Source organism: Colius striatus, chromosome 24, assembly GCF_028858725.1.
Source record: "Colius striatus isolate bColStr4 chromosome 24, bColStr4.1.hap1, whole genome shotgun sequence".
In the NCBI taxonomy this organism is placed as follows: domain Eukaryota; kingdom Metazoa; phylum Chordata; class Aves; order Coliiformes; family Coliidae; genus Colius; species Colius striatus.
The window spans coordinates 4,356,695-4,384,663 of record NC_084782.1 but is presented as its reverse complement, the minus strand read 5'-3'; the positions used below and the strand labels follow the sequence as shown (position 1 = coordinate 4,384,663).

The following is a 27,969-nucleotide window of genomic DNA, read 5'->3' as shown; positions in this document are numbered from 1 at the left end:
GGTGGTAGCAGCATGTGCCCAAATCTTCTTTCCTGAAGCTTTTTCCCCTGAAGATTTTAAAACCGAAGACTATGTTAGTGAGGTGCAAGGTAAAACTGTGTTTCTTGAACAGAAGATAGACATCAGAGACCGAAAAATGCCTGCCTTTGTCTTTTTACACCCATAGGCAATCGTTAGGCATTTGCCTTTAAAAACACCCATCCCGGTATCCATTTAATTCTCTTTAGAGGAGATTAAGGATAGCCTTTGGAAATCTCGGGCGTGTCTCAAATGCCCAGCGAAGCCTCAAGGACGCACCTCGCGAAATCCGCCGAGCTCCCTGCTCTCCCCGATCCCCTCTCCTCGGATGACGAGCGGGGTGCGTTCCCCCGCGGGCTCGCCGGGTTGCCGGGCCGCGGTCGGCCGGCCAGCGCGGAGCCGGGGCTGCTAGGGGGCTCTGCAGGCCCGGCACCGCACGCCCAGCTCTATGGCTCGCCTGACCCCGTCGGGTTCTCTTCCTGCCGCAGCGGTTCTTTTCCTGTAGCAGGTATCTGCAGCAGGCTGGCTCTTTGTTACCCTTCTGCTCTACACTCCCTAGGTGCTCCGAAGGTACGAATCGATAGGTCTGGCTGTGTTTTGGGGTGGAAAGCAGCTCCGGGAGAGACCGCGCTGTTTAATCCTACTGGTGCGGTGGAGTTTTCCCCGTAGCAGAGGTGCAGCGCGGTTGGCTGGCTGCCCAGCATCCCTTCCAGGGATGTCATGTGTAAAAGGTCAGGGGATGCTTCCCGTGCTCGCCGCACCTGGCTCGACAATAACAATCGCGATTTAAATTACTTTATAATTTCCCTTCAAAATGGTTTATTCCTTAACAGGATAATGAATTCTGATGGGGGGGGGGGGGGTATGCCGTGTATATGGGGACAAGGGAACTGTGCAGATCAGACGTTGAGAATCATCTCTGATTAATTTTAATTGCAGTTTTCTTAACATCTGCTTCCTTTCCACAGTTTGCTTATGGGTGCAGTAAAACCTAGGATCAAACTTCAAAAGGCTTGCTAGAAAGATAGGTGCCTGTATGTTTAAAGTTGTTACATTGTTTTGCTTGTTTTTTAAAGAAATTGTCTATTTTGCATACAAAACAAGGTTGTAGCCAGAGGCAGCTCCTCTCTTTGCATTGCACAAACCCAGACTGTTAATCATTTGATGTATGGTTGCTATGGCAACTTGGAATGCCATCAAAGTATTGAACAGGTTTTTGGTTATTTCGGATTAGCACATTGTGTGAAAATGTAAACAGTGCCCTTCTGTCACCCACTCCAAGCAAAGGCACGTTAGTGCTGAGGCTGTAACGCTGTTCCTGTGGAGTCTGAGACAATTATAGAAAAACAGTGACATAACTGGTGGAATTTACTTTTGAGATAAAAGCACTACTGTCTTTATGTAAAGAATAGTTAATTTAAAGGAAAGCACATTGCTTCCAGGAGTACTTAATTGTTTTGTCACCATTTCCACAGCCTTCTTTCATTCACTTATTTATTTATCCCAACGTGTAGGCAGAGCATTGCTTTGTGTACAGTGCTAGACAGATTCACTTATAAAGATATATCCTAGAACACTTAATTTTGCTGATATCAAACTGTTCTGTGTTAAACTCTCAGGGAATGCTCACTACTTGAAAGCACTAAGCATCATCAAGCATCGTTAAGTTATACCCTAGCAAAATATTAGCCAAAGTGATTAAGGGTGTTAAAAATATGATATTCTCGAGTTCTGTTTTACAATTGCAGGTGTGCTTTGAGGATTATGTTGAGTTGTGGAGCATTTTAACAGAAAACTTTCTGTTCCTGACACTGTCTATTCTGTACTTATCTAGGACTTTATCTGGGATACTGAGGTGTCGCTTTGTAGATCTGTCAAAAATGACCTGTAGGAAATACCAGCTGCTGAATCAGCTTCACTTTTGCTCTACTAATCACCAAATCTTTAAAAATCAGAGCAGAAGAAATAAAGGAGATCAAGAGTGATGGTGACTAATCAAAGGAAGAAGGATGAGGACTGATAAGAGAGGGAATTGCCTTGCAGAAATGTAACAGAATAATATAGAAGTATTAAATTGGGCATTATTACTTACATTTCTGTGTAGTGCAAGGCCATAGTCCAGTGACCACTGACTGATTAAGGTGATGTATTTTTGTGTAACTATTGATATACAAAGTTTCCTCCTGAGATGGCATTAAACAAGGCTGTAATAGTGATAGGCTTATGGAATGAGTAATTTAGTTGGGACATATATAGAGGTAGATTTATGTGTCTGTAGATACATATGTGTCCACACACACAGCATACAAACACTTCCCCTAGCTTCCTCTCTTTGGGTTTACACCATGAGGGAGTTCTGATGCTGTTCACTATCAGCACATCAATGGTAGCTTAGATGAGACTGTGCTGGTATTATAAGATGCTGAAGTTTCTGTTTTAGAAATACTTCCAATAGAAGTTTTGGATCACAGACACAGGTCTTCTTCTGTACCCTAAAACCTTTTAAAGGAAGAAAATATTCAAGACACTCTCTTCTTTTGTTAGCCCCACAAAAGAAAAGGAACAAAATATGGTGGGTTTTTTTCCCCTGAGATGACCTTGTGGTTGGGAAGTGTCTTGGATTTCTTCCAGGTAGATTGAACATGTTATCCAACTTGTCCAAAATACTTGTGGTAGTCCCTAACACTCTCTTGCAGGTGGCCCCCTCGTGCTGATATGAATGTTGTAATTTCTTTGACTGAAACAGTTAGGGAGGTCCAGACTGGAAAGTAGGTTCTTTTCCTAATCACAGCTCTTCTGGTTTTGCTCAAAGATTTGTCATCACCACAGAAAGAGGAATTCCTAGAGTTTGATGTATAAGGAAACCAGGGTTTTGGTAGAACCTCTCACAAGTAGTCTGTATCTCAAAAGAATTAAAGAGCTACTTTAAAATAAACCTACTTTGAGAAAAAGGATAATCTAATGCTTCATCTCAGCTGAAAACTTCTCTCATCCTGCCAGTACCTTGTCTGGGACTTTTTTGAAGAAAGAGCATCACTGACAGGAAGCAAGAAAAGGATCAGGGAAGGTCAGTGTAGAGAAAAGGACCTAGGCTGTCATTTTTGCCTCCCAAGGCTTCATACATATTGTATAAAATGGCAACTGCTTCTTCTGTTCTATAAAAACAGTACAGAACTGCTATCCATATATCCAATATTTATGGGGATTAATTTGACACTAGTGTAAACTTAGTTGGCTACAAGTGGACTTGTAGATCAACATTAAACTTGCATCTCTGGAGACACTCCTGGGATCATTGCAGCAGCAGGCTTGCAAACCTTCCTGCGAGGTGTCTCCTTACTCTTGTTTTTTTTTGCTCTAGATAGTTACAATTAAAAGATTTGCATCAGCCTTGTGGAAAAGTGTAACAGCTTTTTCTCTCTTGATTCTGTATTTCACTTTTCCACCCTCAACTGCCTGCTCAGAGTAGGTGGAAAGTTTTGATGGAGTATCAAATTGTCTTGATATTCACAATGCTGGACAGGTCCTTACTATTCTGTGTGTGTCAAAGCAAGCTGAAGGAGGTAACTTGTCTTTGTAAACCTGTGAGTGATACTGGAAAAGAGACCGGTGGACTTTTTGCTGTCGGATGAACCCTGGGACAATAAGTTGGCATCCTGTCCTGGAGCTGGCTGCTACCAGTTCTCATCACAGCCCTGTGGAATATCGGATTTATCAACTAAATGACTTGAGTTAAATGAAATTAGAGATCATCCCTTTGCTATCAAATCCCATTACTTTCCTTAAGATGGCTTAAGAATTGAAGTGTGAGCAGGATCTACCAGAGAAGAGAGCGCAGAGCTAGAGACGCAGGGAAAGGAGAGATGACTTAAATTAACTGCTGTTATCTTTTAGGCAGAGAGGAAGGATGCTAATGAGTTTGACATTCTAAAGAAACTTTTGATAATGCTGAGTGTGCATACTTCACCAGACAGCATTCAAGCATGCTGCCAACTTTTAACATCTGTCAGAGAATGCTGAATGTGAGCGGATGTTCTGTACAGCAGTCGGAGTCGTCGTCTGGTTCTTCTTTGGTTATGCTGGTACTGACACTCTCTGTCTCAGTGCTGTTAGGAAGTTAAGCATTGCATTTCACTGTTCCTGGAAAGGAGACATTCCCTGTTAGAGAGATGAAACCTTTGGATCTGTACAGCCCATGTCAGTGGAAGATGTATATGCTGCTATTTTTCCATTTATAACATTCAGAGGAAATGAAGGCTCGTGGAGCGTCAAAGAGCAGAATCTGTGATCTTGACCTGGTACAAGTATCTCATGTAAAGTGAAAATTGTGACATTTCCTTCCCTCCCATCTCTCCTCCACCTCCTCTTGGAGACAATGATAGTTCTGTGTTTTCATTGTGTGCTTTTTTCTATGTACTTTGGAACTTGTTAGGGTAAATTTTCCCTTCTCAGTAATGTGACAGTCAATTCATACAACTTTGCTTGGGGCAGGAAAGGAAGGAGAAGGAATTGTGACCTTTCTTGTTGGTTTTGGATTTGATCAGATGCTTTTCAGCAAAGTACACGGCAGCTGACCAAGATAATGATGTAGTGCTTTCCTTTTTACAGTTTGAAGATAAATCTGATGCGGTATTTGATATTGCAGAAAAATGTAAGTATTTTTATTTATTATATAAGGCCATAGTTCACAAAACACTTTGTAGAAGTATCATTGCTGCTGAAAAAGATGTATCTTGCTATTCTCCTAGGCCTTGATACTCATTTCCTTCTCCACAAGTGTTACAAATGAGATGAGCCGATGTTCATGGTTTTTTTTCTTTCTTTGGTTGGTTTTACTCAATTCAGCTTCTGTTTCACTGTGTGGTGAGTGGGCCGAAACTGCTTCTTAAGTCAGCAATGTTTTATCAGCAATGATGGCCCAAGAAGGCTTAGAGTAGTCAAGGAACTGCAGCATCAACTTATCCTTTGTTATACCTAAAGTTAGTGAATTCTCTGACTGGTTATGGGGTCTTTTTTTCTCCCTAGGTGGTGAAATTTTGGATGCAGAAATGTCTGAGGACGGTGACCACAACTTAACATCTGCCCTTGACAGCATACCTTATGGAATACAGAATCGAACAGGATCTGAGAACTCACTGCTGGATGATGATGATGATGATTATTTTCTGAACTCTGGGGATCTCGCAGGCATACCTGTTGTTGGGAGTGACAACGAAGATGATCAAAATTTCACTCCAAAAGACACTCTGTCTTCAGCAATCCATGATGAAGATCACCTGGAAGAGAGCAAGAGAGTTGCAGAACATGAATTGGACAGTGAAAAAGAAGTTCAGATTCAGAATGCAATCCAAAAGGATCTCAGTTCTCCGTTTGAGCAGGGCCCTGTATTTAAATCAATTCGGAAAGATTTTAGCATAACAAGAGATAATGGCAAAGAGACTTTTCCAGCAAAGGACAAGAATAGAGAAGGACATTTTCCAGAACGTGAAAAACGGTTGGAAAAAATGCCTAAAGATATGGATTCTAGATTGAAAAGCAGTTTTCTTGACAAAGCAGGTAACTGTTGACATCGTAGACCTGACTACCCAGCAAAGAGGAAGAAAAAAGAACTAGACAGAAATTAGCAATAGGACTAGTTATTAAAAACATCATCTTGTTGAAGAGAATATGCATAGCTGTAGGTAGGGGAGCATTTCACACCAATGAACTCTGTGTTAGGACTAGGATTTGCAAAAGGTCTTGGCAGCATTAAGGAGGACTCATCCTCTACATCTTGTTTCAAAGCCTCAACACATCCTTTGTTGTTGTGGTTTGCTGAACCAAGCTGGATGACAATTCAAGCTTCCTTTTGTTTTTTTTCTCACTGTTTTTTATAGACCTTGTATCTCTTTTTAAGAGAGGAGGTTAAGGTAATGGCCAGGAAAGATGTTATTTTGAGCAAAGTACCAACCCTTCATTTATGTATTTGTATTTACAGCAATGTGCATAGCATCATTGAAAGCCTTGCTAGAAATGTATTAGTGTCTGCAGGAAGTAAGCCAGAGAGTAAGTAACTCGAGATCTGCTTTTACTGGGAGACTGCTCTCCTTCTTCCTCAGATACTTGTGTCCTGGACTTTGTCCAGCCAACACAGAGAGAACCAAAGACGCCTGTAATCCATTTCTCACTTGAGGGAGCCTGACAGTCATCGTTAGTCCTGCTGCTCATACACTTGTTCGTGACTTCCCAGGCTCTGAGACTTGCAGCAGAACAGTGAATGAAAGAGTTAAGAGTAACTAGGCTAGAACATGCAATTTAATTTGATTCAGAAGACTGTGTGGAGAGAAGGTTGGCCAACAAGTGAGAGCCTCCTGGCTACTTGTTCAAGATTCACAGCTTACAATTCTAATATTTAAACTCTGTATGTTTAGTAGCAGCATCTTAAAGTCAGTGCTTCCAGGTTACACAAATGATACAGAAGCAATAGAGATGTTTTTAAAATAGAGTTCAAGATGTCTCTTTACTCTTACCTCCAGGTAGAAATCAAGTCAAGAAAATTTCTGTGTGAAAGACATATTTCAGCAAATTGTAAAGACTTGTAGTTACAAGATTGTGGCTGAAAGCTGTGCAGCCTCAGGTCGAGTAGTCAGTAATTGAAACAGCAGTAGTCAATGCTCATAGGCAACATCCAGTATCCAGAAGTTTTTGAAGACACGTGCTAAAAAAAGCATAAGCTGCTGTTTCCTGAGAACGGGGGGAAAGGCAAAAGAGAACAACAAAGAAAAGGATGAAAGTTGTTGATTTAAATGTTAAAACACAGGGAAGTCCAGGACCCACTGGGGTGTCAGAAAGTCTGAATGAACAACTTGCCTCAGAATTTTTGAATCATTTTTGCTGGAATGAGAGAATAATGACCCAATAGAGTACTAGAGAAAAATGTCACTTCACTTTAAGGCTTGCCATCTTGTATGTAGGGAGAAGAATACTTCTGAGATACTGTCAGACTGTGGGGTTGGGAGCAGTATGAGACTCTAGATAGATTTAAAGGAAATGCGTTGGAATCTGTATTCATTTCTATTTAATGTATATGTTTTCCTCAGTTCATAATCAAGTAGAAGAAACATTACGGACGCAGTTAGCGCCACAAACTCCAGAAACTAACTTCAGGGTAAGCTATAGATCTTTCAAACACTTTTGCAAGTGCAGCAATATACTGGAATAATTCAAAATACGTATTTTGTATTTGAGTGTAAATTTGAGTGTCAAGAAAAGTGATCTTCTGACTCTTAGCCATCTTTGCTACTTAACCAGTGCATATAATTTTGTAAAAGTGTGCTGACCCCTCTCTTTACATTGAGGATTCTTTTGATAGCCACTTTCATGTTCAGCATGGTCTGAGTGACTGGTGAGACGAATCTAGACCTGGATGCATCCATCTGACCTGCTGCCTTTTTTGCAGATGAGACAGGGAACAGCTGTACCAACAAGAGACACTGCCCAACCGCTGAATGCCCCTACTGACAACCAACCTAGAGAGCTGGGTGGCTTCTGCTGTGTCCGGAGGAGTGAAAAGGATTGGGGGTGGGATGACAGAGGGTGCTGCAGGGAGGTAGAGGCAGCAGCTGCTGCCCATCATTTCTCTCACCTTCTGGTGGCAGGACCCATTTCTCTTGGTCTGCAGCAGAAGCTCCCCTTGGCAGCAGCCCAACTCCTAATGGCAGATGCAGGAGGGTGAATTCTTTTTCATATTATTGTTTCAGGAGTCTAGCTACCTATTTTCTAGTAAGGAATCTATTGGACAAGAGCTGGGGAATTCCTTTGCACCAAATATTAGAATTAAGGAGGAGCCTTTGGATGACGAATATGCTAAAGCTATGGCCCCACAGCAGGGACTATTAGACAAAATTAAAGATGAACCTGATAATTCCAAGGTAAGTTTCCCGTCACATTTCTCATTTTGGTCTGGGAACTGACCGCATAAGCTGGACGTAAATTCAGCCATTTCTTTGGTTTGTTGACCGAAAATTTATCTTGAAGAACGTAGTTTAGTAGAAGGATTTTTTTTCCCTCTTTTACTACCATGAAACCCAACCCCCTCCCAACTTTTTGATGTCATGTTTCCGTGTTGCTGGAAATGTTTTGCTTTTCAGTTAGAGACAAAGCAAAATGCTGTAGAACCTCCATTATTAAATCAGTGGCAATATCGACAATTTGTCTCACTAGAAACTAAAATGTAAATCATATTTTACTGGATATTTTCTGAGTGGTCATGGTTAGAGATGGGTATTAGAAACAATGCTATTCCTACTCCTTCCCTCTTAAGGGTTATGTTTGCAATCACAGTGGATCCTTGTTTTTCCTTAACACTTAGAGGTCTTACCTTAGCAAAACATTTAACTATGTACATGCTGGTGAAGTCCCTTTCAGCATGTGTCAACATGACTTTCTCATTTGAGGCTGCCATTTTAATGACAATACAGGTAAAAGTTCAATACTTGGTAAATGGAGAGTGTCTCACCTCTTGCTTGAGTGGTGCTGGGGCAAGGATTGCCGAGCTCTTACCTCTCTCTTTGCTACTGGTTTGCCATGTGACACTAGGGAAATGATCTCTGTTGCAATTCCTGTCTCCTTACTGCTAATATTTGGGTCACATGCTAAACTTTATATACAGTTAAAGATGTGCAGAACTTTCCAAGGTATTTGATCCCACTTGCCTAGACCTGAGGGTGCTGGTGTTCTTGTCCAGGCATTCCTTTTTCTAGCATCTTTCTGTGTACATCTGTTAAACCTTCTCTTCCTTCTGGACCTGTCTTCCCAACATTTTTTCCTACTTTTCCCACAATGCTCCTGGCTTAATAAAATAAAGAAGTAAACTGAGTATTTGAAACTATTCAGGTTTCCCTGCCCTTCTGATTTGTTCAGTGTCTGTCAGATTGCTCGGTTTTATTTTTCCTTAAGCATATACAATGTCAAACCATGTGTAGGTTACTTGAATCTGTCTGTTCTTTTGTCCTCCCAAGATGGCATCTGCTCAGTGGATTTGTGTGGAATGCAATGCAAGATGTCTGTGATTATCAAAGTGAAGACTTGAATTGTGTTGTTCAAAATGTTAATTCTGGGAGTAAAATCCTGTAATTATCAACTCTGCCTGATACTGGAAAAGTGTGAGAACTGATGAAGGTTCATTTTATTTTGCTTTAGATTGGAATTAATGTGGGGTTATTTTGTTTTTTCATGCATCCTGAAAGATAAGAGCAATTCTTGCTGTAACCAATAGTTGGAGCTGAAGGTCCGTGGCTTTAAACAGTGTTACATTGCTGGGAAACTCTGCTTGTTCATGCACAGTTGGTGTCAGGATTTGCCTCCATTTCCCTTACTGGTGTTGAGAAAGGCTAATACTGCAGTTAAAATGCTTTAAAAAAACCTATATGGCTGCAAATAACTAGTTTTTAAACCATAATATTAAAAGAAGTGGTGCTTTAAAACCCATCATCACGGCATACGCAGCTTAAAAGCTTCTCCTGCTTGAGATTTGAATGTTTCAGTCTGATGGTTCACATGATGAACAAATACCATTGTCTGTTCTCTCAGGAAACCTGTTGAGAAATAGTTTGGTTGTCTTAGTATAGAAACACTTTATGGTTTTCCACAGGAGAAAGAGAAGTGCTAAGTTTAAGCATGTATTATATGGATGCTAGTGTGTGATTTGGGAGATGGCTTAAGCTAAGGGAGCAGTTCTCTGCTGCTGAGAAATGAGAGCTTAATTTTTCCTAGTGATTTTGAATTGGCTTATCTTGCAGACAGACAGCAACTATGAATTTAGCTCAGTCATAACATGACACCGTGCCCTCACTACTCTCAGATGACTGTAAGTAGGTTAAATCTTACCATCTCTGTAGTTCCAGGAGATTATGCTTTTCAGCCTATGAAGATTTACATGTGGAGTGTTACAAGCTGCTTTATGGTTTAGATTTCTAGGGAGAGCACAGACAAGAAGTGTGGTGTCAAAGTATGAATAGCTGCTGTGGAGTAAGCTGGGAATTTATGGTGTGTCAGCTATTCAACAAGCGACTGTGGGGATTTTCTCATCCTGTAGAAAGTGTGAGGTTACTCCCTTCTCACTGAAGCCAATCTGAGTGGTGACTGATGGTCTGGCATGAATACTGCCAGCTTAGATCTGCTGCAGAGCTTCGCCTTGGCTACTCCAAGGTACTTAACTCACGGTCAAGTACAGAATGCTTCTCACCATCTAGGTCCCAGTCTCTAGTTCATTATTATCCTCTCTGAATTTGAAGATAAAGCTTGTTTCACAGAGTAGGGGAAAGGACTGCGAAGCACTTGTAGATGGAAAGTTTGTGTGAGTAGAAAGCAGAGATTTCTCTTAAGCTTTGTCTGGCTGAACTCTGAGGTGTATTGGAGTAGAGCTGGAAGGGAAGATGCACCAGGTGATGGTGCTTTTCCATATCTACATGACATCCCTGGCAGTAGTTTGCTGTGAACCACTAAGCAGGGTTCTGTATGTGGTGGTCATAGAGCAGCATCTGTAAACCTGGCCTTTGAAGCAGACTGAGGAGGCTCACTGTTCCTGAGATTCAATACAGCATTATGAAAGAATGGAAGTCATGCAACCTGTTATTACATGTGTGTATTTGTTCTCCTTTTCCTCTCCCTTTTGTTTTAGGAGTACGGCCAACAGCCAAAAACTCAGGAAGGGGAGCTGAAAATCAGTGCTGTATTTTCAGTCAGTGGCAGTCCTCTTGGTAAGGAATGGGCAAGACTAACCTTTCTTTAAATCTGTAAAATGTATCACCTTTTCAAGTAGTCTTGCAGTTTATTCTACATTTTGTTTGCTTGGTCTGACCCCAGTAGGGAAAAAATAGTTTGTTTTAGAGACAATGAAATTCAGAGATTGAGAAATCATTGTATTTTTGAGGCAAAGGAAAAGTGGATGTGAAAGGGACATTAAAAGAGCATTCTCAGACTTAAGAGTAGCTGAAGCAACCTACTCTGCAGAAAACCAGGACAGGGCATGTATTTATATCAAGTTCATCTGCTATTTAATTCTCCCTTAGACCCTGACAACCCAAATGAAGTCATAAACTTTGTGCTTGCCCCCTGCAAAGAAGTGAATTATATGTAATACATATGTAACAGTTACTCTGTTTTTTATTGTGTTGGGTTTTTTTTAGCTCCACAGCTGTCATCAGGTTTCCAGCCTGCTGTGGCATCCTCTGGCATGAGTAAAATGCTTCCTTCAGTTCCAAGCACAGCTGTTCGGGTTTCCTGTTCTGGCTGCAAAAAAAACCTGCAGAAGGGGCAAACTGCATACCAGAGGAAAGGCTCTACCCAGCTCTTCTGCTCCACACTGTGCCTCACTGCATACACTGTTCCAGCTTCTCGCCCACCAGCTCCTACCAAGAAAACCTGCTCAAGCTGCTCAAAGTAGGACAGTGTTTCATTTGTTCTAGTAATAGTTGATATTCAAGCAGGTCCTGAAGGGCTGCAATTCCCTTCATAGGGTCGTGGCTGATACTGTTACTTGCTAATGGGTCTGTCTGCTTTCAGTTCCATTTTGTTAATTGGATTTTACCTAAAGGTAGATTTAAAAGCTTCTGTCATAAAGTGTATGTCTTTTTTTTTTGGTTGAAATGAGCAAAATATGAGAAGCTGTTTCCAGAGGTCCCACATTTTCCTGCCATTTAAAATGTTGCCCTATCAAAAAAGCTAAAAAGAGAACATTTACCAAAAAACCCATTTTCTGTATAATTTCTTCTAGATGAAAATAGATTGACTGAATCCCTAAAATGAAAGAAAACACAGGCAAATTAATTAGGCAGAATATTTCCTTAGATTTAAAAGAAACCCCAACATTTAGCTGTCCAGTCTGGCTCTATTCTGTGAGCTTAGATTTCTGTAGGTCTTAGCTCTTCAAAATATGTCACTGCTGCCTTCATATGATGTAGAGAGATTCAGTTTATTAAGAATTGAGTTTTTTCGGTAGTTAAGGTCTCAGCACCCAAACCAGTTACTTTCTACCTAGACCTAGAGTGGAAAGGTTTTGCTTTTGTGAGCTTATTAGGAAAACAATCTGTAGAAAACATCTACATTTTCCTGCTGGAAACAAATTTCTGAATCTTCATCTCTCTGAAAAAAAAAGAATTATTAAAACACTGTGTTTATTTCTGTTATTGTGTCCAGATTATCAAAAAGAGACTTTTGTGGCTGTCTTTCATATATTCTATTACTACACCTTTAACTTGAAGCAAATAATTAACTTTGCAAACTGATCAGTCTACAATCTGTATATAGAGTTATTCATGTGTATTATTTTTAGCTTTGAAAGCTAGTTTGCAAAAGGAATGCTTGCTTTGTTCATCATTTCCTCAACAATAAATGTATTACTTTCAGTTTTACAAGGTCAACTGAACTTAAACTTGAGACTTCAATTAATTATTCTGTTCAGTTGCCGTCTCAGCATGAAAAGGCCTTGTAATGAAATTTAACAGTCTTGGCTGTCATTTGTATTTATTCTGTTGAAAAATGATTTGCCTCTCACAAGATAAGTAAGAAGGAGGCATCCTTCCAACCAAGAAAATTATACCAATATTTCCTCCTCGATTTTACTTGAGTGTTTCACAAAGTATTTACTTCAGAACTGTACTTCTTAACTATTTTCCTAACAGGAAAAGAAAAGTGAGGTCAGATACTTAGGTCAGCAAAAAGAAGAAATTAAATGAATCCCCACAGAATCCACCCTCTTCTAGAGAATATTTAGTCTGCAGAAAAAGAAAGGACAGCAAGTTGACATGCAACCAACATTAATTCTTTATCTCTCTGTTTGTTTGTTTGTCTTTTTTCCATAGAGACATTCTAAATCCAAAGGATGTAATCACTGCCCAGTTTGACAATACAAACTCCAGTAAGGATTTCTGCAGCCAATCTTGTCTTTCTACATATGAACTGAAAAGGAAACCTATTGTTACTATTCATACTAACAGCATTTCAACCAAGTGCAGCATGTGCCAGAAGAACGCAGTGGTAATTGCCACCTTCTTTTTCATTTGTATCCCCTTTAGATCAGGACAACTTGCTGTCTCAGAGATGAAAACACATATTCTTTCTATCCTTGTTATATATTCTTTTTCTTCCAGATTAGACATGAAGTGAATTACCAGAACGTTGTGCACAAGCTCTGCAGTGATGCCTGCTTCTCCAAGTTCCGCTCGGCTAACAACTTGACCATGAACTGCTGTGAGAATTGTGGAGGATACTGCTACAGTGGCTCTGGCCAATGTCACATGCTTCAGATAGAGGGACAGTCCAAAAAGTTCTGCAGTTCAACATGTATGATAGCATACAAGCAGGTACATTTTAAGAGAATGTCAGAATAAGAATTTGATTCGATTTTTGGGTGTTTCTAAGAAACACACGATTCAGTAGTTGATTATTTCAGTTACTGTCTTCATCTAAGATAAATCCTTTGGCCATTTGCTGCTTAATCTTCGCCCAGACTGCTTAATGTGTCTCTATTTCCCTTACCACTGTATACCTCAATGTCCCAGTGTGAGAGAAGAAGCAGTGAGACCACTCAGCAGCAGTCCACTGTGACTTTTTTCAGCCTTTGAGCTGCCAACTGTTTGAGTATTCTCTGTTGAATTGCAGCATTTTAATTAAATGGAGGGGGAAAGGAAGAATTAGTTGATAATTTTCATTTTAAATCTTTTATTGTTTTATTTTTAATATTTACTATTGTCAATGTTTAATTCTTTGATATGATATTTTTACTATTTAATTCTATTATCTTTATTATAATTGAGCCTCTTAAGGAGCTGAGCAGTCGAGAGAACCTTAATTTATTATAACAGCTCAATTATTTTTGACTGATTTATTTTAATGCAATTGCTTGAGGAAAATCCCACTGATAAGACAGTGTGACTTCATTTGGTGACTTGACTCTGCTGCACCATTATTCAGGCCACTTAGGCTCAGAAAGGCCTAATGAATTCAAATAACATCTGTAAAAGTATTTCATCCAGAAAATTACCTACACCACTAGTTGTCCTCTGAAACAAATCTGGAAATTACATTAAATAAGCTGGAAAGGAGAGAGATTTCATGCTCACATCAAAACCACTTATATGTTAGTCTTCCTGAAAATACAGTATGTTCAAAGCTCAGAAGTTTAAGTCTAATCTATTTTTAATTGATTTTTAAGCAGATTTAACTCAGTGGTCAGATCCATTCTGATCATTTCTGGGCTTTTGTGGATGGTTTTAAATCATTAGAAATACGTAATCCATTCTGTCCTTCCCTGAGGATCTGGAGTAGCTGTTGGTGGAACAGGGTGCATTTTTAAGGCTGTCACAATGAAGTGATCTGCTGCACTAGTTCTCAAAGTTTTTTCCAGACTTAAAGACCTTCAAAAGTCTTTCACTCTTGTAAACATAGAAAACATGTCTATGAAAGGTAGGCTTCCTTTTGTATCTCTTTGAAAAACAATCTGTAGACAATAGATTGACAACAGGGATTATTGCTATGAGATATCTCTCTTCCCCATTTTGCTACCAAATGCATCTTCAGGGAACCTGCTTCTCTCTATTTCTTGTTTTCTCATCTGTTTAAATGGAAATATTGCTTACATACATAGCTGCTGTATTAAAAATCAGAAGCAAAATGTCGAACTTGTCTGATACAAGGTCCTTGGTAACGTGTTATTACAACATGTAGTGTTGTTTGCAGGCAGAGTCTTTCTCCCTGACAGTCTGGGAACTGGCCTGCAAAGGTAGCCCATACCCTGAATGAGGGACAGCCCGAGCCTCAGGTGGTCAAAGTGTGAATACAGAAGCATGCTGGAGAACTCAAAAGAGTTCTATCTGCATAGTAAATAATACAGCTGTAAAATAAGTACTGTTTCAATTGCATTGTCAGTCATTTTTATACGTTTTGTGTTAGCAATTAATTTCTATGTTAATAAAAATAGTAAGAATGACGGATTTCCGTGTTTCCACAGAAGTCAGCTAAAATTACACCTTGCACACTGTGTAAATCTTTGAGATCTTCAGCTGAGATGATAGAGAGCACAAACAACTTGGGAAAAACTGAACTGTTTTGCTCTCTTAACTGCTTGTCAGCATATAGAGTAAAAATTGTTTCCTCTGCAGGTAAGTTTATCCTCTTCTTTAGAAGCATAATTTCACACAGCTCATATCAAACTGAATTAGAAAGTTAAGGCTGATATTCCTTTTGGGAGGGTGGAAAGTGGCTTTTTGTTCTAAGGAAGGTGCTGAGATGGGAACATAAGGACTTCCTGCCACAGATAAACCTAACAGTGACAGTACAATCATTTTAGGTTTGCTTTTAGAGAGATTAAACATGATAATAAACTTTAATCTATTTTCTGCTCTTGCAACTGCAGCTGGTAGGTTTCCCAGCTAGACAAATCCTCTTCTGTGGACATATGCCATACCACCACTGTGACTATTCTGCCCTTCTCTTCACCAGGGTGATTAGCTTAGTTACTTCTGCCTAATGCTGCATTAAGCTAGGCAAACATATTCTCAGCTATTTTTCTTTTAAAATAGAAGAGTGCTTACTGACATCCTAGGGATACTGGGTGATTAATGAAAGGATCTGGCAAGCAACAGGTGCTGCAGCTGCAGTATCTGCTTCTGAATCTGTAGCAGCTTCGTCTTGGGCTTCTGTGTGTGCCTTGACTTGTCATTCAGATTCTCTGTTTGTGTATGCACAGTGCAAAAATTATCTGCAATACAACTTGATGTTGCATAAATCAGTTTTTCTTCTCTGTTTCACCCCTCAGGTGTTCAAGTTCAGTGCAACAGCTGTAAAACTTCAGCAAACCCTCAGTATCACTTGACTATGTCAGATGGGAGCATACGCAATTTTTGCAGCTACAGTTGTGTAGTAGCTTTTCAGGTGTGACATCTAGGATTTCTTCTCAGCTGAATTAACAGAATTGCTGGTGTAAATATCTGGGATGTTGGGTAAAATATGTCATATTGTAAAATAAAGTCTCTTCCTCAATTTGCTTTCTTGCAGAATTTGTTCAACAAGCCTACAGGAATTAACTCTTCAGTGGTACCTCTGTCACAAGGTCAAGTCATCGTAAACATTCCCTCAGGGGCAACGGTATCTGCAGGTGGCACCACCTCGACTGTGTCCCCCAGCTCCATGAGCAGTTCAGCTGCAGCTGGTCTACAGAGGCTGGCTGCCCAGTCCCAGCAAGTCACTTTTGCCCGTCCTGTTGTAAAACTCAGGTGTCACTACTGTAACAGATTGTTTGCAACCAAACCAGAACTGCTGGACTACAAGGTAATAAAGCTTAGGGCTTCTCAAGCTCATGTTTCTCAGCAGAAAGCAAAGAAATTGTACCTTATATGCAATAGTCTGTCAGTACTGCTCTGTTGCTTACTATGACCTGCTATGGAGGATTTTAGAACTGATTTTGGTGTCATTTAACCATTACAAAAGTTAATACTGAAAAAAACCCCAACCAACAAACCTCAGGCCCTATGATTGCCTGGCTAGGTAAGCACATTCCTGATTCTTGGCCCCAGAAATGATCCTTTTAATTCCAGGACAAAGCACATTGATTAGGGTTTTCTGCAGAAGGTGCTGCTGCCTTTGTTATAAAGCTAAATGGGGAGATATATACACTAGTGCTGTGTGGTGTTGTCTTCCAAAGGCATAAATATGCTTCTGAGTTTTCATTACCAATTAAAACATATTATCTGGGATGTGAAACACTGAAACCAAAACATTCTGGCTGTGTTGCAGGGTAAAATGTTCCAGTTCTGTGGGAAGATCTGCTGTGATGAATATAAGAAGAGGAGCAGTGTCATGGCAATGTGTGAATACTGCAAAGTTGAGAAAATTATCAAGGAGACAGTGCGATTCTCAGGCACAGATAAACCATTCTGTAGTGAAGGTAAGACTGAGGTACTGCACCTCAGACAAATCAGCTCAGAAGTGATCTTCCTCAAAGTTATTTGTAATACTAAGAGAAACCTAGTCTCGTTTTTTAGGTTAGAAAACTGGTTTTGAGATTTGCACACACAGAACTTTAATCACACATTTTAGTGGTGTGTTTCAAGAAGACATTACAGACATAATAAATTTCAAGAACCACAAGTGCTGAGCAAATGTCAGTTTGATATTGAAGGCTGTTCTTGGTTTTTTGCTGTTTTCTCTTCTTCTAGGCTGTAAACTGCTCTATAAACATGACTTGGCTAAACGCTGGGGAAACCACTGTAAGATGTGCAGTTACTGTTTACAGGCTTCCCCCAAACTGGTCCAGCATCACTTTGGGGGGAAAATGGAGGAATTTTGCTCAGAGGAGTGCATGTCTAAATTCACAGTTTTGTATTATCAGGTAAGAATATTCTCCTCTGGAATAACAATGAGTTAGCAAAAGAACCTTTGTGCAGTAGGAGCCATGTGAACTGCCTATAGTTGACTTCTGTATCCATGAGGTATATCACATAACTGTGAGAGATGAGTAAATTCTTAAGTTTTGAGTTACTCTGAAGTTGAGTTTCTATATAGAGAAAACCTAATATGGGTTGTGGGAAGACAAATATTCTGCTGCTTTGTGTTACACCACAAAAATGATGCATTCTGACAGATTTCTTCGTATTTGATGAGCAGGGTGCAGAGAGATTTTTATACACATCCTCTTTGTTGCTGTTTACAACTGTGTTTAATTTCTCCCTCACTCTGTCTTCCTAGATGGCAAAGTGTGATGGCTGTAAGAGACAAGGTAAACTCAGTGAGTCCATGAAATGGCAAGGGGAGATCAAGCATTTTTGCAATCTGCTTTGTATCCTGTTGTTCTGTAACCAGGAAAACGTTCCTGACCCTCCACCCGCCAACCACACAGGTAAAACAAGCCTGGCAATAGTATTGCCTTTTGGTGTGCATGCTAGTGGTATGACTTTTAGCTGGAAACTCAATGCAGTGAACTTTTGAAGGCTTGCCTGTTACTTTTAAATGGAGTCAGTTTTAGATCTCTCTCTTTCTTCAGACAGTTCCAAACTTCTGCAGGTATGAAATGAGATTGCTTCACATACCAATCCTAGATGGTGATTTTACAGAAGATGAAACAAAAACACTTGCTTTTCAATCACTTTCATAAAACAAAGGCCCATTTTGTTGGGGTAAAATGTACCAATATCCTTTGAAGACATGTTACATATCTAGCTTGTCTTCTATACTTGATAACACGTAGCCAGATACAGTAGGATGTTAATGTTCATTTTGCAGAACAAATCAAGTGGTGAAATTAGTTGACTTAATGGTTGTAAATACAGACTTGCATATATGCACTAAAAATAGCTGTTTCTGTGTAGTCTGTAGGCATATGAAGAAGTTACTATTTCTGTGTCATTAAGTGCTGATTCTTAAAGCATAAATGCCAAGATTAATGTGTGCTGTAGCTGTTTCCTTGCTTATTATTTTAGCAGATGAGAAGGAGGGTGGGAGTAAAGCCCACAGGAATAGGAACTGTGAGTTTCTGTAGGGAATGAAATGCAAAGGGAAGAAAGGCCCATAAAGACAGGAAGAGGAAGCAAAACAGAAGGAGGCAGAAATAGCAGTGATCCCAAAGAGGGACATAATCTACTACTGAGTGATGGTGACTGCAGCAGTAAGGTGCCCAACAAGCAGTAAAGAATATTAACTGAATGTTCATACTGTGCACCAGGCCACAATTAACTTTCCAACTCTGTGCACTTCTGCTCCTTATATTGTTGGGAGCTGATTTTCCTGATTAAGAGTAACATATAAGTAACTTTATACTTTCAGGCCATAATGATTCCTGGTCTTGTCAGTACATTTGGCTATTAGTAAAGACAGCAAAATGTTATAGTGGGCCTGTGTCTCCAGAAGTGTGCCTGCAACTTCTGAGCCTATCTTTGAACTGGGGATTAATGGATGAGGGAGTGCCTCAGGACAGTGTTTTTTGATGAAATGTAGTATGTCATGGTAATGGGGTAACAAGTGGTGCTCTCACATGGAAAGAACCTAAGAATTACTCTAACAATGAGAGCCTCAGAAATTCACCTCATTGATTGTCTGTCTCCTGTACTACCTATGTTTGGTACTAAGCACAGTGAGACAGACATCCAATCCTCTTGTCTCATCCATGCTGCTGTAATATAGATACTTGTTAACAAAGAGAAAGCTACTTTCATACTACAGTGAACTACTGAAATGTTTCAGGGACTGGAAAACAGCTGAAGTTTGCTTGTGGAACCATCACCTATTTAATCTGCAACGCTGCGTTTTGACACCTATATTCCCTTTTCATACAGGAGTCTGTTTAATTTGAGATCAGTCTAGAGGTTGAGTGTTGGTTTATAAATGATCTTATTTTAGTTTTCTTTTGTTCACTCTGTCCAGCAAACCTTTCTATGGCACCAGCTTCCTCATCAGGCCCTCCTTCTTTGAGAAAGGACTCAACCCCTGTCATAGCAAACGTGGTGTCCCTTGCCAGCACCCCTGCTGCCCAGCCTACAGTTAACTCCAACAATGTTTTACAGGGTAAGACTGCTGAATATGATGCCTGTATTTTTAAATCTCTGCTCCTGAACATTTATATTTGTTCTGGGATCTTCTCCACTGAGGGTAACAGCCACTTCTTCATTGTGCTTCACATCAGTGCAGACGGTTACAGATTTGTCCTTCTTTTACCTAGGTATAAATCATGACTTAAATTTATGTACATACACCAGGGAATGAGATTTAATGGGAATTCTTTTTCTTGACCTTGGCAGAGTATGGGTTATCTCAATGATAAGTACACAGGCTATTCTATGTTTTTTTTTCTTCACAGGTGCAGTCCCTACCGTGACAGCAAAAATAATAGGAGATGTAAGTTTTACGAGAGACTCTTTTTCTCACTTTCGCCCAGATTGTATCAATAACAAGTAAAGTATCCAAGAATTTTGCAACATCATTTTGTAACTGCTTTTTCCTCCTTGTGATTGGGATTTAAAATTCATCCAGCTTGCAGATACTTGTTGTAAAATGGATAGAAGTTGCATGGTATAAAGGTCTTTTTGTGTGTGCTGACTGGTTGATGAGGTGTTTTAAGACAAAGCTTGCTAAATTGTAGCTCTTGAGGTGGCTGGAGCTCTCAAGCAATTTGTGTGTGACTTCTGTACTTGAGGCTACCTTTTGTGCCCAGAAGTGGGATGTAATGTCAAAAGGACTACTATTGGAGGAAGGGGGACCAGTGTGGGCTACTGGGGCTGACGTGGCCAAGCTCTTGCAGCATAGCTTTCCTTCCTCACTCCCCAGCAGCGTGATAACAGAGCTGTGGGGAACTGTTGTCACGGTTCTAGTGAGTAACTCCTTGAGTGCCTATTCTTGAGCTCTTTGGGGTATGTGGTGTGCATCTTGCAACTCCCTGAAAGTATGAAGATTTTAATACATAGCTGTTAGGTGCTGGAAGACTGACACCCCTAAGTGTCAGTTGTGGATTAGAGTGTGAATTTTCCCTAATGAAACAGATCCTGTTATTTGATTGTGTGACTGAAAATTACAGGTAGGAGGACATGAAATTAGCACAAGCACAAATAGTTTGTCTGTGTGTAATCAGGATGTACTGATACTGCAATACTGCCAGCATATGTGTTCATTTGTCACTTTTATTTCTTTTCAGTGATTTCACATCAATTCACTGATTTTTTTGGGTATCTCTATCAGCCAACTCTTAGTCATCAGAAGTATCTTTAACATTAACTCCTCTTTATATCTTTGCCATCAGTAAGATTCCAAGGTCAAAAGTTTATAGAGGTTGTTTGACTACAGAGATCAAACATTCTTGCAGATGTGTTCACTGCACTGTTAACAACAACAACAAAAAGCAGCTATTTGATGAAAATAAATTGAGGTGAAGACCAGAAAGCACCAAATGTATCAGGAAGCTGGTTTTGCAATAGTGTTTTTAATAATCACTTTTTATCAGCAAGGAGAGTTTTGAATTGTTCAGCCACCCTTAGTAGAGAACAAATACAAATCTTAGGATATCCTTCAAACCAATACTGACTGTGCCCTCATTTGTTTTTTTCCAAACAGGCTAGTACTCAGACAGATGCCCTAAAGCTACCATCATCACAACCACCTAGGCTCCTAAAAAACAAAGCATTGTTGTGCAAGCCAATCACACAGACTAAGGCCACCTCATGCAAACCTCACACACAAAACAAAGAATGCCAGACAGGTATGTATCTCATTTTCTACCCATTCTGTAAAAATCTCTGCTGCAGTTGAGAGAGAAACACATCATTTCACATATTCAAATGTATTTTTAAACCTTAAATAGCTTTGAGGTTATTGATGGCATTTTCCCAGTAGCAGTTTGCCTTACAGATATAAACCATTTGCTGTTAAGTCCATAAAGCTTCATGAGTGATCAATCTTGAGATTTGCTTTAACTCTCCTTCAGCATTCTGCCATCGTCTTACCTTTGGGGAATGAAGTGCAATAGCTAAGTGGCATGCAAAAGGCTGCAGAGGGAACTTGTTTTCCTGAGGACAGTGTTTGGGAGTTATTAGCTCTCACAGCTCAAGCCACACAAGCAGACTCATTTTAATAAAGCGTGTGATTTTGCAAAGATTGTTTCAACTCTCATTTTCTTTAGTTATTAGACACAGATGCTAAGAACCTCTGAAAATTAAGTCACTATTTCTAAGAACATTTCATTAAATTCATATTTGCTCTGAGTTCCCTCTGTGGGAGGGCTGGGAGGAAACACAGACACTTTCAAGGAGTATTATATAGTCCAGATTGCCACTGAGGAGTGCTTTTTTCATCATTGTTAGGTTATAGAGCCCTGATGTAAACCTCTCAGTGAGGAAGATTAAGTGGGAAGACTGTAGTTGGTTTTTAATGGTACCTTCTTACAGTCTTGAAGTTAGTTGTGAGATAATTGCAATAAGACACCATCTACTTGGTTGCAGACCTTAGTATTTAATACTTAACTTCCACTCTCTTCCCTTCCAGCATTCATGTGTATAGTCACAGTGCTGTTAATTTCCAGACTGTAGTATTAATACTTGTTACAACAATGCTCAAGTGAAAGATGGCTATGAACCAAGAGGTGGTGCTGTGCACACTGAGTTACAAGCAGAAATCCAAACAATTATCATGGACCCTCTGGAGTGTACTGGAGAGTCCTATAGTTAAACAGCTTTTGGTTTGTTCTATTTTTGGTGTAACAGAAGAAGCAGAAGAAGTTCAGCCCCGGATTGTTGTGGTACCTGTTCCTGTACCAGTGTTTGTTCCAGTGCCCCTTCACCTCTACACTCAGTACACACCAGTTCCACTTGGGATGCCAATACCTGTAAGTTATACTTCAGTTCACTAGAGGGGTGGTTTATGGTCTTGTTTCTGCACAGGACACAGAGCAGTGTTGTAGGGTTTTCAACTAGTCATGCAAGTGGTATTTGGAGTCCTTGAAGCCATTTCTTTCCTTATCATTGGTCATCAGACAGAACTACCAATGTATAGGGTAATTGCAGAAATGAAACTAGTCTGGAATGACTTCAAAATTAAGTTCAATACTCCTCACATATAAGATCAAATGAGAGAAATCTCCCCTGTGTATTTGCTGTTTCCCTTCACCCCTAAACATACTCTGATATTTTCCATTTGTTCCATAGGTACCAGTTCCCATGCTCTGCCCAGCTACCCTAGATAATGCTGATAAGGTTGTTGAAAGCACTCAGGATATGAAGGAAAAGATTCCCACAAATCCATTTGAAGCTGATCTCCTTCAGATGGCAGAAATTATTGCAGAAGATGAAGAGAAAGAAAAAACACACTCTCACGGTGGTATGTGGTGTCTTTAAAAAGGAAACTAAATGCAGTGAGACAAAGGTCCTCTCATCATGGAAAGTAGATAAATAGATGCAGGGCCTGTGTTGGCTCCTTCCCAACCATGCATGCCAAGTGAAATGGACTTGTTGTCTTGCCAACATTTCTTTCCCACAATGGAAGTGTTCATGCAGGTGAAGTGCCAACCTAGGCTTGTGTCATGGCTTAGCACTTTTGATTACTTCTCATTTTAAAATGAGGAGACCTTCTGGGAATTCAGCTGGGCTGAGTATTTGGAGATAATTTTGCCTCCATGTACAATATTCTGTCCTTAATTTTGAAAACATATTTCCTTTTAAGATGAACTTACTCTTCCTCCATAGTTCTCATCTCAGGTGCTGGCTGTGGTTGCACCTTTCTGAAGCTTTTTAAACTTCACAGGAGTTTATCAGTCAACAGTAGAGCTGTGCACAGAACCAATGTTAGATACTGAGCTCTGACAGTGCTTTAGATATCTTGGCATTCCTTTGCACTGATCCTAAGTGCTGATTTGACAGTAACAGGTTACTAGAGGTAGTACTCTCCAGATCAGTCCATCATGAATTAGCAGAAGCAGTCAAAATCAAGATGACAGAGCAACTGCTTTTCAAGCACTTTGTGGAGGATTTGTGGAAGGTGATGGGGTAGTCATCATGTCATGTAATAAAAGTGAAACAAGCTAGAAAGAAACAAACAAAATCGCTCCCTTTTCTACAGATAACTCAAGTAACAAACGTGGAGGGGTGAAAACGTTTGGAAAAGCAAACATGGGTTACTTCTGCACTTCTATTTCTCCCATAACAGCATGGCTGAGGTAGAGGACTGTTGGGAGGATTCTAGTGGAAGGGAAAATGCATCATGTGTGTTAGCATTATGACCTAATACCTGGGTTTTTGGTGTTCAAAGCATTTTGTAGTAGTTTTGTAAGCTGTCAGTCATTTGTAGATACAGATTTCCTTCTTTTTCTAAAGGATCTCAAACGTCTGAGCATGAGCTTTTCCTGGACCCCAAGATATTTGAGAAAGGTCAGTTCAATTGTTTTGCAAATGGATTTTGATCTTACTCTTTCCTTGCAAGCTCTTCTCTTTGTCTGCCCGTCCCTACAGCACATATCTCATCACTCTCGTTACAGACCAAGGTAGCACTTACAGTGGAGATCTAGAATCAGAAGCAGTGTCCACTCCACACAGCTGGGAGGATGAGTTAAATCACTATGCCTTACGATCAAATGCCCTGCCAGAGCCAGAGCCAGAACTGAAGCAGTTCTCCAAAGGTGATGTGGAACAAGACCTGGAGGCAGATTTTCCATCAGGTCAGTATAACATGAAGGAAAATGCATTGTTCTGTGGAAATACACACCATTTTCTGAGGAAGCTTTGTACCAGCAGCCTGCTTAAGAAGGCTGTGTGCTTTCATGTTGTAAAACTGGATATTTAAAGCTGCAGTAATCCATCAGTTCCATTAAAAATGACTATCTGTAAAATATGACTGGTATGTTTAAAGACAGTGTTCTCCAGAACCCCTGACAGGATTAGCAGGTAACCCTGCTTGACTCCTTTGAATTTATCACTTCTGTGTCCCTAGGTGTAATCCATGTGAGTGATGCATGAGAATATGAGTTTGTCTGAATAAGCACACCCACTGCTCGTGGGGGCTTTTCCCCCTCTGCTGAGAATTTACTGTGTTTATGCAGAAGGTACATAGATTGCCTCATTATTCAAAGGCAAAGCATTATTTCAGTATACAGGTGTGATTGCCAACTGTAAGGTATTGCATAGCATCTAAGTGGCACTCCTGCCTGGGCTCTTCAATCATATTAAACTCTTAATGGTGTTGATTTGACTTCAGACTCCTTTGACCCTCTCAGTAAAGGATTGGGTTTGCAGTCACGTTCAAGAGCCAGACGGAGACACAGAGATGGCTTCCCACAACCAAAACGACGGGTAAGAAAGTACTTCTGGAGCACAAGTTCCTTCCATTTCAGGGAGTAACATCATGTGCATGCTCATTCTCAGAAGTGAAAAAAATACTGCTCCAGGGTGAAAATAAGGATTCAGTTGAACTGTGCTGTATATTTTTTCCTGTTCTGCTGTATGAGATAAGATTTTCATCCCTCCCTCTCTGCAACTGGGTAGAATAAATGCTCTTTTTACTGCAGAACATACTTTATATCATTTCAAAAAGCTCCAAAAGAGATATCTTTTAAACAGTATCATAATCTACAGGAAAGAATGGATTTGTTTTCCTTGTGTAGCTAGCCAGTAATGTATTCCTGTGCATATTTATTGCAGTGAGAGTTCTTGTATTTTTATTGCACCATTTAAAACAAATGTGGTTAATATATGCCCAGATATTAAAAATACATATCTATCCATTCAGATTCTATCATGAGAATAGGATTTTGTCACCAGATCAGCATATTTAGGTAGAGAGCTTATGAAATGTTTATTTGGTTTGATCTATTTGTTTGTCTTGCAGGGACGAAAGAAGTCTGTAGTTTCTGTAGAGCCCCGGAATCTGATGCAGGGCTCCTACCCAGGGTGCTCTGTTTCTGGGATGACCCTGAAGTATATGTATGGGGTAAATGCCTGGAAAAACTGGGTCCAATGGAAAAATGCACAGGAGGATCAAGGGGACCTGAAGTTTTCAGGTAACATTTTGCTCTCCCAGCAGAAACAGAAATACTTGGTTGAACCCCACAGGGAATGATATGTTGCTCAAATAAAAATCAGGATCAAATTTACTGAGTTTTAAACTATCCATGAGTGGAGAAGAGATTTTATGGAGTACTCTCTTAAGTCTTTTCATAGCTGTTACATATGACTATGTCTAATCATAGCTATTACATTGTTAATTGATCTGTTCCTTATTAAAACAGGATCTAAAATGCCAGATTTCTCTTCACCATTAGGAATGTTAGTCTCTTAACCTCCACTTTGCATTCATTTGCATGTAGTAATGTCTTCATTTGCAGAAGAGATGCTTTCTTACTGAGCTATTATCAGGCCATAATTTGAAGTTGACAACACCAGCTTGGCCTCACCTTTTTCCTCTGTAGCTAAAGCATTCACCAAGTGCTTGTTTGTTCAGAGTTAATTGTTTGCTGTCAAAAAATTGTGTGCTACAACAGGAAAATCTCAACACCTTATTTCTAGGCTTCATGGCTGGAAAGAAGCTTTCCAACACTCTGCCTATTCTGTGCTGCAGCCTGCCTGAAGCTAACTTTAAAAGGCATGAACTGTTCCCTGTGTCTCACTAGGGTGATAGATAATAATGACAATATAAATGTCACTTTTACTTATTTCTCCAATTATGGATTGTTTTTTCTTTAACAAAAGCAGCAGCAGTGCTGGAATTTGGCAGTCTCTAACTCCCCTTTTCCCTAGTCTCAAGTCTGATTTAGATGCTTGCACTGAGATTTTTGTGGGCAGATTTTCATAGTCAAGCAGAGATTTTAAGTGAGGAATATAACTGAGCTTTTGGGGGATGGTGGAGAAGAGAGGAAACCATGCTTAGTACTTCTACAGTGTAAAGAATTAAGCATGGCAGGGCCTAGATAAGAAAGGTCCCAAAGGAAATAATTCTAGTTAGAGCAAGATCTGCTCTTTCCTCTCTTAGTTGGAATTTTTGTTGTCATGACATAAGAACAGCTGCTTTTTGTTTCCCACAAGACATGTAATCACATGAGTTACTGTGTTTTCTTATTGTGGCTAAGAAAGCAAATATTACAGTCGGTTCCAGAAAACTATGTCCACCCCTACCCCTCCCAGAAAGGCTTCCAGCTTAGTGCTGAGCAGGCACTTCTGTAAGGTGTGGAGCAGCCGAGCTGGGTGGTTTCATTGCAGCTCCTGTGACTGATCCATTCCTTGGTTGCTCTGCTTCCCTTTCAGAATCCCATACATGTCCCGTTAAACTCTTCATTCCTTCCCCTTTAAGGAGCCAAATATGCAGCACTCAACTCATGTCCAGAACTGTTACGAAATACTTGAGATCTTCCTCTCATTCAGGATTCCCCTGAGTCCAGCTATAGAGAAGAAACCTGTTTATCAACCCCACGCTGCCAGCCTCGAGTACACACAGCCATTGCCATGCCACTTTGGGATCAGCACAACCCTTAACCTTTAGATGTCTGGGCTTTAAATACATGCAGCCATATTACTCAGTTTGTAGTGTTTGTACTGGTTTGTTTGGTTTTTGTTAGCCAAATCCTTATGTAATTGCTAGCCAACAGATAGGAAATGGCTCACAAGTTCAGTCACACGGGATGCTGCCTGCAGGAGCGAGGAGATTTAATAGTTCTGCCTACAAGAAATAAGAAGGGATGTTGAAGATGTAACCTGTTAATTTTTCTGATCATTTTCTTGGCCACAGTCCGTCCTGTGAAGCTCAAGGAGGACATTCTCTCGTGCACTTTTGCTGAGCTGAGTTTTGGCTTGTGCCAGTTTATCCAAGAGGTGCGGAGACCAAATGGAGAAAAATATGATCCTGACAGCATTTTGTACTTGTGCCTTGGAATTCAGCAGGTAACTCAGAGATTTAGGGTGTTGCTGAGAACATACTAAACTTACTTTGCTTATTTATACTTTATATCCCATGTAACTGGTTGGATTTTGTAGAGAAGGCAAGAATCCATCTTTTTTTGTGCTTTATTCTTTGTTTTTAATGCCACATTCAACTAATTTGTGTGGACCTTTTTTGTGATGAGAGTGAACAGGCTGCTTCTGTACTTGGGAGGAAGGATTGTGGAGGTGAGGTGTTCCAAGCTAGACACAGATCTTTAGGTTTGGTACCTTTTTGATACTAGAAATCTTTACTTTACTATGAGATGTTTTAGATCTAACACAATGCTCTTCTAATACACAATTTTGCATGGAAGAGGTTACCCAGCAGTGACTGAGCTCCTTCAGTGGCCACACAGATACTTGTTGTGTAAAAGGTACAATGGGAATAGTTGCATTGTAATTAGTGAATGCTCAGAGTATTGTAATAAGTCCTTGTTACCTACCCAGCATCTAAATTATGCAAACCTGGTATAGGGTGAACTTCTGTTTAAAACTCAGTGTTCTGTATGTAATTCTGTTAGGGCTTTTTGGTTTT

General features: G+C 40.1%; 1 protein-coding gene across 4 annotated transcripts in view; it reads left to right on the top strand.

Annotated features, from left to right (window-relative positions):
• ZMYM4 (zinc finger MYM-type containing 4) overlaps positions 1 to 27,969 on the top strand; it is a 41,771-nt gene that overhangs the window by 7,246 nt on the left and 6,556 nt on the right. Inside the window, exons 2-25 of one of the 4 annotated variants that reach the window (XM_062014312.1) lie at positions 4,627 to 4,669; positions 5,044 to 5,574; positions 7,098 to 7,165; positions 7,758 to 7,928; positions 10,679 to 10,757; positions 11,187 to 11,439; positions 12,861 to 13,035; positions 13,149 to 13,361; positions 15,008 to 15,158; positions 15,815 to 15,930; positions 16,054 to 16,326; positions 16,792 to 16,942; positions 17,214 to 17,386; positions 17,743 to 17,893; positions 19,414 to 19,554; positions 19,847 to 19,884; positions 21,094 to 21,238; positions 22,239 to 22,360; positions 22,680 to 22,851; positions 23,844 to 23,897; positions 24,005 to 24,184; positions 24,721 to 24,815; positions 25,351 to 25,522; positions 27,244 to 27,395. In XM_062014312.1, coding sequence (XP_061870296.1) covers positions 4,627 to 4,669; positions 5,044 to 5,574; positions 7,098 to 7,165; positions 7,758 to 7,928; positions 10,679 to 10,757; positions 11,187 to 11,439; positions 12,861 to 13,035; positions 13,149 to 13,361; positions 15,008 to 15,158; positions 15,815 to 15,930; positions 16,054 to 16,326; positions 16,792 to 16,942; positions 17,214 to 17,386; positions 17,743 to 17,893; positions 19,414 to 19,554; positions 19,847 to 19,884; positions 21,094 to 21,238; positions 22,239 to 22,360; positions 22,680 to 22,851; positions 23,844 to 23,897; positions 24,005 to 24,184; positions 24,721 to 24,815; positions 25,351 to 25,522; positions 27,244 to 27,395 — 3,819 coding nt within the window. Of the gene's footprint in view, positions 1 to 4,626; positions 4,670 to 5,043; positions 5,575 to 7,097; positions 7,166 to 7,757; positions 7,929 to 9,641; positions 10,207 to 10,678; positions 10,758 to 11,186; positions 11,440 to 12,860; positions 13,036 to 13,148; positions 13,362 to 15,007; positions 15,159 to 15,814; positions 15,931 to 16,053; positions 16,327 to 16,791; positions 16,943 to 17,213; positions 17,387 to 17,742; positions 17,894 to 19,413; positions 19,555 to 19,846; positions 19,885 to 21,093; positions 21,239 to 22,238; positions 22,361 to 22,679; positions 22,852 to 23,843; positions 23,898 to 24,004; positions 24,185 to 24,720; positions 24,816 to 25,350; positions 25,523 to 27,243; positions 27,396 to 27,969 lie in introns of those variants that run through there. The other 3 variants (XM_062014313.1, XM_062014314.1, XM_062014315.1) reach the window with 3 other exon arrangements.